At 44.7% G+C, this 11,888-nt stretch overlaps 1 protein-coding gene across 1 annotated transcript in view; it reads left to right on the top strand.

The window, feature by feature from the left end:
- Positions 1 to 749: 749 nt before the first annotated feature.
- ush2a (Usher syndrome 2A (autosomal recessive, mild)) overlaps positions 750 to 11,888 on the top strand; it is a 458,847-nt gene continuing 447,708 nt past the window's right edge. Inside the window, 3 exon segments of the mRNA XM_065004287.1 lie at positions 750 to 1,450; positions 1,453 to 1,610; positions 9,531 to 9,696. Coding sequence (XP_064860359.1) covers positions 941 to 1,450; positions 1,453 to 1,610; positions 9,531 to 9,696 — 834 coding nt within the window. The 5' untranslated portion in view covers positions 750 to 940.

The following is an 11,888-nucleotide window of genomic DNA, read 5'->3' as shown; positions in this document are numbered from 1 at the left end:
GAGTGTTCACCACACGTCTCCAGACTGTGAGGTAAGACGAGGGTCACAAACTAGTTTTCTATATTTAAATGAGTTTTCTATATTTAAATGTTAAAATGGTATAATACTTTATTGTTTAAAAAACGAAAAACATTGTTGTATTAGCTTTTTTAATCAAGGAACTGTGACTGTGTGTTAGTTTATTGGACAGCAACTTGTTGCACGTTGTATGTAGACAGTGCGTAGCTTCGATAAACCTGCAAAACAAATGATGAGTTTGTGCTTGGTTTAGTTTGATATATTTGTTGACTGTTGTAACATTTGCTGAATATATTTAGGCTACTTGTAGACAACCACGTTGCTGTTCACTAGACAGCTGTCAATGACTAAGTCATTCACCATTAAACCCTATGCACAATCAGAAAGAGATGGAACTAAAGTTGCAAATATTGTAGCTAGTTAATGCTAACCTAATAATATCAGTTTTACTTAACCCCCTAAGCCCTAATTCCCCAAAACTCAGAGAAACGGGGCATTTGAGGATCACAGATAACCCAAGAAATCCCTAGATACCGCTGCAAAAAGGACACTTTGTTCAATTCAACACCAGGCAGAAAGGAAATATTCCGTATCTGTTTAGCTTTCCCTCGATCAAACGAAACATAATAGCCTTGGGCAGGCACTAGCCTGCATGACATTTCCCCCTAGATTTGTTTTATGTCTGACTCCTCTCTCTCTCCCCCCCCCCCCCCCCCCCCCCCAGGTATGCTTTGGGGTGAAATCCAAGCTATCATGTGAAGGATTTGGTCTAGTGTGTGTGTTAAGCTGCGCTGCCTTACCCAAGGCAGTGGTCTGTAAAATGTCACCTCCGGGCACTGTGACCATCATGACTTATTCAACGACTCAGCTTCAGGCGGCTGCCAGGCCAAATTGACGGAGCTGGACCTCACTGAAAGAGGGGATGACAGCGAGAGGGAAAAGAGGGGTTAGAGGAGAGAACAGAGAAAGGCAGGAGAGAGGGGTAAGAAGGGAGAGGGAGGGAAGTGAGGCCTGTTTGAGAGGGGAGACCGAGTACAGAATGGGAAGAGAAAGAGAGGGAAGATTTGTGTGGAAAGTGAAGAGAAAAAACAGACGAGGAATCCGATCCTCGCTCTGGCTCTACATCCTGGCCCTTTGCCTCACCTTTGACCCTGCGACCTCTCAGGGTCACTTCCCCCGGTTGGAAAACATCGGAGCCCACAAGCCCGTCACCCTTTCTCCTTCCCGCTCCAGCTGCGGTACTCCTGAGCGCACCACTTACTGCCACAGCCCCACCTCCCTGCAGGAGCTCCACAACTGCAGCCAGGCGTTCTGCAACCAGGAGTGCCCCTACCGTTCTTCCACCCCACCCCATGCACCCCTACTGCTTCCCGCACACTGGGGCACCTGTGTCACCCAGGACGGGCTGGATCCTCTCGCTCCCGGGCAGGAACAGGGGGAGAGGGTGTTAGAGAAGGGGATGGATCCAGCAGGAGTGTAATATTCCGTTGGACCCAGGGAGGATGCGTGGCCTCTCCTCCCTTTCAGAGTCTGGGACATCTGGGCTCCTTCACCCTGGCTGTGTGGATCAAACCGGAGGCTCCTGGAGACATGTGCGTATCACTATTATTCATTCTTATGTCTTTTATGTGTTTATACTGTTGTTAAAAACTGTATCAAGATGTTGAAATGCACTTTGTAACTCAGTTCATATAAGTGCCTATTCTCACTTAAGTTTTAAGTGAGAAGTAGGCATTGGTCTAAAAACAAAAAAGAAAGGAAATTCAAATGAGCACCACACTGCCTATTCCACCCATGCCCTACCAAGGTTTTCCAACACTGTTATATATAATGTAGTTCGGGCCAGAGAGAAAGGACCATGTTAGAAAACAATCAGGTCAGAGAGGGCCATGAAACCTGAGGCCTGGGTAGTGGTGTAAGTAGGACAGGATAATAGGCAGGACTTTCCTTCAGGACAACCAGAGAAGCAGAGCAGGGTGTCAAGTGAGGGGCTGCATTCGAAATGGACCACTATGGCCTATATAGTGCGCTGCACGGGCCTTGGTCAAAAGTAGTGCCCTAGATAGGGAATAGTGTGCTGTTTTGGATTCAGCCAGGGTAAGGTAAGGTGTTACTGGGAGAGCTTACATGGAGCTGGGTTACACACACTTACAATCAGATCAGTTCCTCCTCTGGTAACTGTCTGGCAACACTCTGTGTATCAATCAATCACACAGGGCTGTTCTTTGTGAATCCCTCTCACACCTGTCGTTTGACATGTATCAGTCTTTGTTGTAACTAATATGGCAGCCAACAAAGAGGCTAGATGAAAGGCTTTCTGTCCATATACACACAGTATGCAGAATACATATTCACTGACTATGAATCTGATTGTGGGCATATGTGTTGCTTTGGGTAAAAGGCTTAGCTTAAGGACCATATTATGATATTTGTCTGTGTTCCGTTGCTTTAAGTCCAGTGAATCATGTACCAGTTAGTCTGTTTACAGTTTTTGCTGATTGTACTTTTGGTACCTTTGTTTAAGGAATGGTTACAAAAGCAACACATTTTCTGCTTTGCACTTCGTTTGCAATTCTGCAACACACTTTGCACTTCGTTTGCAATTCTGCAACACACTTTGCACTTTGTTTGTAATTCTGCAACACACTTTGCACTTCGTTTGCAATTCTGCAACACACTTTGCACTTTGTTTGTAATTCTGCAACACACTTTGCACTTTGTTTGTAATTCTGCAACACACTTGCAAAACACTACACAGTTTTTTACGAGACACTTTGTTCAAGAAGGAAATCTCTTGCAATCATTGGGAAAACACTTTTATTCAACATGCAAAACATAAGTGAAATTGGCAACACACACACACACACACACACACACACACACACACACACACATGAAAACACTTCTACAGTAATTGAACACCAATTAGTCTGAGCCTCACCACTACAAACAGACCTCAGGTAAGATCACCCCTTTGGTGAGAACATGGAGGCAGTGAGAGAGACAGGAGGAGGAGGAGGACGAGGACAAGAACAAAGAAGGGGACCAGGCAATAGACGGAGACATATTTCCGACGACATTAGGGCCACTTTGGTGGACCGTGTCATAAATAAATGACGATGAGGGAGACAGAGAGTCCAGCCCAACCTGAGACGCTACACGGTAGCATCCAGAACACAGACGTTTAGACTGGAGAACAGGTATGTCTTCAACTTTCTACACTAGACTGTATTGTTGCACATCACTCTGCATCACAGTACAGTACAATGTAGTCCTACAATATTAAGTCTATGATCCTCAGTGAACATAGAAATAGTGATGTGAAGTACATGTAATACAGTTGTGATGTTACTGTGTACAGTATGACAGTACACTATGTCAAAAATAACCTAACCAATGACATCATTCTTGCATTTTCCAGAGAACTGCCAGACGACCCTCTGAGGGTGGAAGACAACGTCCGTTCACCATGAACAGGAACTGGCCATTATCTCACTAGTGTTGGCCAACACCACCATCCGCCTACATCAACTACGAGAGCAAATCATCGCAGATCACACAACATTCCATAATATGAACCGTGTCAGTATGTCGACCCTCTGCTACATCTTGCGTCAACACCAACTTACGATGAAGCTGTCCAGGGTTCCATTTGAGAGGAACAGAGTTAGTCAAAGACCTTCACTATGACGACGTGCAAGTGTCACTGTATTATACTGTAATACAGTAATGGCAGTAGATTGTGTCCTATTGGCACTGCATAGATACATTCAGACAAAGCAGTCATTCTGGGGGTTGTCTGTGGGGACACCTGCCTTGCCTGTAGCTTGTAGTTTTTACTGAATGTGTCTGACTCAACCCACCCCCCACCCCATCCCTGTGTGAAAATGTAGACCTTGTAGTCCTGTGTTTTGAGTTACACCGTATTCACAGTACAGTGTGTTTAAAGTGTTTATGTATGTTCTGTTACAGAGAGTCCTGTGTTTTGAGTTACACCGTATTCACAGTACAGTGTGTTTAAAGTGTTTATGTATGTTCTGTTACAGAGAGTCCTGTGTTTTGAGTTACATCGTATACACGGTACAGTGTACGTATGTTCTGTTACAGAGAGTCCTGTGTTTTGAGTTACACCGTATTCACGGTACAGTGTACGTATGTTCTGTTACAGAGAGTCCTGTGTTTTGAGTTACACCGTATTCACGGTACAGTGTACGTATGTTCTGTTACAGAGAGTCCTGTGTTTTGAGTTACACCGTATTCACGGTACAGTGTACGTATGTTCTGTTACAGAGAGTCCTGTGTTTTGAGTTACACCGTATTCACGGTATAGTGTACGTATGTTCTGTTACAGAGAGTCCTGGACTTTGATGCAGCTGCACAGCCTCATGAGTTAATTTCATTGATGAAGCTGGATTCAATCTGGCTAAAACCAGGCGTCGGAGCCTAAATGTTATAGGACAAAGAGCCATTATGAATGTCCCAGGGCCGCGCAGGGGGAATGTTACAGGACAAAGGGCCATTGTGAATGTCCCAGGGCAGCGCAGAGGAATGTTACAGGACAAAGAGCCATTATGAATGTCCCTGGGCAGCGCAGGGGAATGTTACAGGACAAAGAGCCATTGTGAATGTCCCAGGGCAGCGCAGAGGAATGTTACAGGACAAAGAGCCATTATGAATGTCCCTGGGCAGCGCAGGGGAATGTTACAGGACAAAGAGCCATTATGAATGTCCCAGGGCCGCGCAGGGGAATGTTACAGGACAAAGAGCCATTATGAATGTCCCAGGGCCGCGCAGGGGAATGTTACAGGACAAAGAGCCATTGTGAATGTCCCTGGGCAGCGCAGGGGAATGTTACAGGACAAAGAGCCATTGTGAATGTCCCTGGGCAGCGCAGGGGGAATGTTACAGGACAAAGAGCCATTGGGAATGTCCCAGGGCAGCGCAGGGGAATGTTATAGGACAAAGAGCCATTGTCAATGTCCCTGGGCAGCGCAGGGGAATGTTATAGGACAAAGAGCCATTATGAATGTCCCTGGGCAGCGCAGGGGGAATGTTATAGGACAAAGAGCCGTTGTGAATGTCCCTGGGCAGCGCAGGGGGAATGTTACAGGACAAAGAGCCGTTGTGAATGTCCCTTGGGCAGCGCAGGGGGAATGTTATAGGACAAAGAGCCGTTGTGAATGTCCCTGGGCAGCGCAGGGGGAATGTTATAGGACAAAGAGCCATTGGGAATGTCCCAGGGCAGCGCAGGGGAATGTTATAGGACAAAGAGCCATTGTGAATGTCCCTGGGCAGCGCAGGGGGAATGTTACAGGACAAAGAGCCGTTGTGAATGTCCCTGGGCAGCGCAGGGGGAATGTTATAGGACAAAGAGCCATTGTGAATGTCCCTGGGCAGCGCAGGGGAATGTTATAGGACAAAGAGCCATTATGAATGTCCCAGGGCAGCGCAGGGGAATGTTATAGGACAAAGAGCCATTATGAATGTCCCAGGGCAACGCAGGGGAATGTTATAGGACAAAGAGCCGTTGTGAATGTCCCTGGGCAGCGCAGGGGGAATGTTACAGGACAAAGAGCCGTTGTGAATGTCCCTGGGCAGCGCAGGGGGAATGTTATAGGACAAAGAGCCATTGTGAATGTCCCTGGGCAGCGCAGGGGAATGTTATAGGACAAAGAGCCATTGTGAATGTCCCTGGGCAGCGCAGGGGAATGTTATAGGACAAAGAGCCATTATGAATGTCCCTGGGCAACACAGGGGAATGTTATAGGACAAAGAGCCATTGTGAATGTCCCTGGGCAGCGCAGGGGAATGTTATAGGACAAAGAGCCATTGTGAATGTCCCTGGGCAGCGCAGGGGAATGTTATAGGACAAAGAGCCGTTGTGAATGTCCCTGGGCAGCGCAGGGGGAATGTTACAGGACAAAGAGCCGTTGTGAATGTCCCTGGGCAGCACAGGGGGAATGTTATAGGACAAAGAGCCATTGTGAATGTCCCTGGGCAGCGCAGGGGAATGTTATAGGACAAAGAGCCATTGTGAATGTCCCTGGGCAGCGCAGGGGGAATGTTATAGGACAAAGAGCCATTGTGAATGTCCCTGGGCAGCGCAGGGGAATGTTATAGGACAAAGAGCCATTGTGAATGTCCCTGGGCAGCGCAGGGGGAATGTTACAGGACAAAGAGCCGTTGTGAATGTCCCTGGGCAGCACAGGGGGAATGTTATAGGACAAAGAGCCATTGTGAATGTCCCTGGGCAGTGCAGGGGAATGTTATAGGACAAAGAGCCCTTGTGAATGTCCCTGGGCAGCGCAGGGGAATGTTATAGGACAAAGAGCCATTGTGAATGTCCCTGGGCAGCGCAGGGGAATGTTATAGGACAAAGAGCCATAGTGAATGTCCCTGGGCAGCGAGGGGGAAATGTTATAGGACAAAGAGTCTGGCTCTCTAGTCTGCAAGGAGTTGTCCATCACCATGCCACCCTCGGTCCCTACAATACTACACACATAATCATATTTCTGGATGCACTACATAATACAGTTGTGCAGGACGGACCAGAGCAGCCCAGGTTTGTTGTCATCTGGGATAATGTTAGTTTCCACCGGGCTGCTCTGGTCAGGGACTGGTTCACCAATCACAATAACTTCACAGTTGTATACTTGCCTCCTTACTCTCCATTTCTTAATCTGATTGAATAATTATGTTTGGCTTGGCGTTGGAAAGTGTATGAATGCCAACCACATACTCGCCTGCCTCTTTTGCAAGCCATGGAAGATGCATGCGGAGACATTGAGGTGGGGTCAGTCCAGGGTTGGATACGGCACGGTAATATTTTCCCCGTTGCCTAGCCAGGGATGACATTGCTTGTGATGTGGCCAGACCCTAACAAGGCGGGGTCCATAAACCACCCTCCCCATCCCTTACAATACTATTTGTTTACCCTTGCACTGTAATTTTACTGTAATTACTTTTTGTTTCTGTGAGTTTACAGTAGCATATTGTATTGAGTACTGTAGTTACTTTTTGTTTCTGTGAGTTTACAGTAGCATATTGTATTGAGTACTGTAATTACTTTTTGTTTCTGTGAGTTTACAGTAGCATATTGTATTGATTACTGTAATTCTACTTTTCTTTGTGTTTTGTTGTTGTAAGAACCTGCAATGGCAACAAAAAGTAAGCTGGATACATTTCTTTCTGAAGCCCTTCTATATTTGTGTTGATTAAAATGTGAGGAGATGTACTGTGAGGAGATGTACTGTGGGTAGATGTACTGTGGGTAGATGTACTGTACTGGAACAATCCTTCACAGAACCCTGTGTGAGAACATTCAAAAGGTGTACAAAGTACTAAAGACAGACAGTGTTTGGTATAAAGTACATCAGTGTGTTGTTGCTTTGAAAGAGTCATTCAAATGGTGCCTGTGTGTATCATTTTGTTGCAAAAATGCCATTTTGAAAAAGGATTGTTTTGATTGCAGTTTCATTTTGACATAGAAGTGAGATGTTTATCTCCAAGTGTTGTGTCTTATTTGGCTTGTGGGGAGAGTTTTGACGCAATGAGACAAATTCCATAACAAGTGTGTAAGCAGTCGCAAAAAACTGTAATGAAGCTGTGTGATTTGTGTCAGGCTGTGTGATTTGTGTTAGGCTGTGTGATTTGTGTTAGGCTGTGTGATTTGTGTTAGGCTGTGTGATTTGTGTTAGGCTGTGTGATTTGTGTTAGGCTGTGTGATTTGTGTTAGGCTGTGTGATTTGTGTTAGGCTGTGTGATTTGTGTTAGGCTGTGTGATTTGTGTTAGGCTGTGTGATTTGTGTTAGGCTGTGTGATTTGTGTCAGGCTGTGTGATTCGTGTTAGGCTGTGTGATTTGTGTTAGGCTGTGTGATTTGTGTTAGGCTGTGTGATTTGTGTTAGGCTGTGTGATTTGTGTTAGGCTGTGTGATTTGTGTTAGGCTGTGTGATTTGTGTTAGGCTGTGTGATTTGTGTCAGGCTGTGTGATTTGTGTTAGGCTGTGTGATTTGTGTTAGGCTGTGTGATTTGTGTTAGGCTGTGTGATTTGTGTTAGGCTGTGTGATTTGTGTTAGGCTGTGTGATTTGTGTTAGGCTGTGTGATTTGTGTTAGGCTGTGTGATTTGTGTTAGGCTGTGTGATTTGTGTCAGGCTGTGTGATTTGTGTCAGGCTGTGTGATTCGTGTCAGGCTGTGTGATTCGTGTTAGGCTGTGTGATTTGTGTCAGGCTGTGTGATTTGTGTTAGGCTGTGTGATTTGTGTTAGGCTGTGTGATTTGTGTCAGGCTGTGTGATTTGTGTCAGGCTGTGATTCGTGTCAGGCTGTGTGATTCGTGTTAGGCTGTGTGATTTGTGTTAGGCTGTGTGATTTGTGTTAGGCTGTGTGATTTGTGTTAGGCTGTGTGATTTGTGTTAGGCTGTGTGATTTGTGTTAGGCTGTGTGATTTGTGTTAGGCTGTGTGATTTGTGTTAGGCTGTGTGAGGAATCTGTCCATGGATCTCTGGCATCCTAACACAGGACTCACTGGCATTCTACTGCTGCGACACAGATAATGGAGAGGCTTACTTTGGGAATTTTATATAAAATTATAACAAACAGACACAAAACAGGAATTCTAGTGACTATTAGTGCATGTGTGTGTGTTACACTGTGTGTATGTGTCGTTGTATTGTGTGTGTGTGTGTGTGTTATCATACCAGCAGCTGTGGCTAGTTTAGATCAATGGGAGAAAGATTGCCCTGTGTGTGTCTCCGTGTATAGAGGGAGCATCCACTCAAAGAGCACTTTGTTTTCCTCCACTTTGTTTTCCTAGAAAATGACAGAGTAGAGAGGGGGATTGGAGAGGGGGAGCGGGCATGGGAGAGTAGATGGGGAGGGGACCGGGGAGGAGGAGGGGGACTGGAGTGATGAATGGTCTGAGAGACAGAAGGATGTCTACACACCTGACTTTTATTTTCCTGCATAAGTAAAACCAGGATTACACCTGACTTTTATTTTCCTGCATAAGTAAAACCAGGATTACGCCTGACTTTTATTTTCCTGCATAAGTAAAACCAGGATTACGCCTGACTTTTATTTTCCTGCATAAGTAAAACCAGGATTACGCCTGACTTTTATTTTCCTGCATAAGTAAAACCAGGATTACGCCTGACTTTTATTTTCCTGCATAAGTAAAACCAGGATTACGCCTGACTTTTATTTTCCTGCATAAGTAAAACCAGGATTACGCCTGACTTTTATTTTCCTGCATAAGTAAAACCAGGATTACGCCTCTACTGCCATTCATTCCGATTAGACTAGTGTGGATTTCTCCCTGACCATATTCACCCTATTCTGGAATCCTTCGTTTTTTTATAGCCCCTCTATGGTCTTCATTGAGTGGGCAGGCTTTTGTTCCAGCCCGCAGTAACACACTTGATTTAGCTTGTTATAGTCTAGTGGGCACAGAGTGTGTGTGTGTGTGTGTAAGTTGTTGTGTGTGTGTTTGTGACCCTGTCTCTCTATGTTCAGGATGGTGTTGGAGAAGAGTTCAGAGGAGCGGTTGGTGTTCCTGTTGACCGTGTCTGAGTCTGCGGTCAAACTACAGTACGGTCAGCCCAGCAGTCAGGTTGGTACTCTGACCTTCAGCACCCAGGGCAGACTCACAGTGGACAGGTGGACCCACCTAGCTTTACAGGTAAGAACCGGCTTCCCATACCTATCTATCTACCCTCCCCTGCCCTACACTGATCTGTGTTATGAACAAGAGTGAATACGTACCATACACACTCTGCCCCTGTTTAAGACAATTAAGTGATATATGTTGTCATATTAGCTACGTCATTATGATAACAGTATTTTGTACACCTGTATGCTACTTAGTAATTTTTGACTTTAACTCGATGTGTGTGTGTTTGCTTGTTTGTGTCTGTGTGTTTGCTTGTTTGTGTCTGTGTGTTTGCTTGTTTGTGTTTGTGTCTGTGTGTTTGTGTCTGTGTGTTTGCTTGTTTGTGTCTGTGTGTTTGCTTGTTTGTGTTTGTGTCTGTGTGTTTGTGTCTGTGTGTTTGCTTGTTTGTGTCTGTGTGTTTGCTTGTTTGTGTTTGTGTCTGTGTGTTTGCACCTTTGTGTTTTCTTCTGTAAGTGTGTGACCATACTTTATTTTCTGGCCAATAGACAGTAAGAGTATTGAAATGAATGTGCTCCCTGAGAACCACAGCAGGTCTGTGTTGAACTGGTGTCACTACACATCTAGAGGCTGGAGATGACGTATGGTCTGGAGGGTAATTATACTGGTAAACATCTGCTTTGGACCAGCTGCGGGTGCAGGGGGCCACACACACACACACACAAAGGCACGCACACGCAGGCATACACACGGACGTGCAGACACACACACACACACACACTTCATATATAACCAGACTGTGCCCACTGCTGTAATTCAGAGATTGTGTTGTGCAGGACTGAGGAGACTGAGGAGTGTCATACTTTTTTGTTTGGGACTTCTTGAATCACTTAAGAGCACTTACAGTGGGGCAAAAAAGTATTTAGTCAGCCACCAATTGTGCAAGTTCTCCCACTTAAAAAGATGAGAGAGGTCTGTAATTTTCCTCATAGGTACACTTCAACTATGACAGACAAAATGAGAAAAAAAATCCAGAAAATCCCATTGTAGGATTTTTAATGAATTTATGATGGTATGTGTGCCAATCAGAGGGTAAATGGGCAAGACAAAAGATTTTAGTGCCTTTGAACAGGGTACGGTAGTAGTTTGCCAGGCGCATCAGCTTGTGTCAAGAACTGCAACGCTGCTGGGTTTTTATGCTCCACAGTTTCCTGTCTGCATCAAGAATGGTCCCCCACCCAAATGACATCCAGCCAATTTGACACGACTGTGGGAAGCATTGGAGTCAACATGGGCCAGCAATCCCTGTGAAACATTTGCGACACCTTGTAGAGTCCATGCCCTAACGAATTAAGGCTGTTCTGAAAGCAAAACAAGTCCATATTTGGAAGGTGTTCCTAATATTTTGTACACTCAGTGTAGATGTGCAATCTTAATTGGATCAGTATTGTCGCAGAGATTTTTTGTGTAATTTCCATTTAAAATGTCAGACTTGACAAAACCTTTTGCAACCCCTAAAAATATGTCCATGAATTACAATCCACATAATAATTCACATTTTCTGATGCTGTTATTTTACTCCTATGACAAACTTTTCAAATGAAGATAGTACACACACTACCGTTCAAAAGTTTGGGGTCATTTAAAAATGTTCTTGTTTTTGAAAGAAAAGCTGTATTTTGTCCATTAAAATAATGTCAAACTGATCAGAAATACAGTGTAGACATTGTTAATGTTGTAAATGACTATTGTAGCTGGAAACGGCTGATTCTTTATGGAATATCTACATAGGCGTCCAGAAGCCCATTATCAGCAACCATCACTCCTGTGTTCCAATGGCACAGTGTGTTAGCTAATACAAGTTTATCATTTTAAAAGGCTAAATGATCATTAGAAAACCCTTTTGCAATTATGTTAGCACAGCTGAAAACTATTTTTCCCTGTTCCCTGGCATGCACTGATGACTGAAAATGCTTGCCGCACTGGTTTTAGTCACTCGTTCTAAATTAGCAAGCTAACAATCAAATATATTTATGAAGCCCTTTTTACATCAGCAGATGTCACAAAGTGCTATACAGAAACACCAGCCTAAAACCTCAAACAGCAAACAATGTAGATGTATATTTCCGGCGCCGACAGAGATGGCCGCCTCGCTTCGCGTTCCTAGGAAACTATGCAGTTTTTTGTTTTTTTACGTGTTATTTCTTACATTGGTACCCCAGGTCATCTTAGGTTTCATTACATACAGTTGAGAAGAACTACTG

The sequence above is a fragment of the Oncorhynchus nerka genome, linkage group LG18, assembly GCF_034236695.1.
Source record: "Oncorhynchus nerka isolate Pitt River linkage group LG18, Oner_Uvic_2.0, whole genome shotgun sequence".
Lineage (NCBI taxonomy): Eukaryota > Metazoa > Chordata > Actinopteri > Salmoniformes > Salmonidae > Oncorhynchus > Oncorhynchus nerka.
This window is presented reverse-complemented; position numbering and strand designations above follow the sequence as displayed.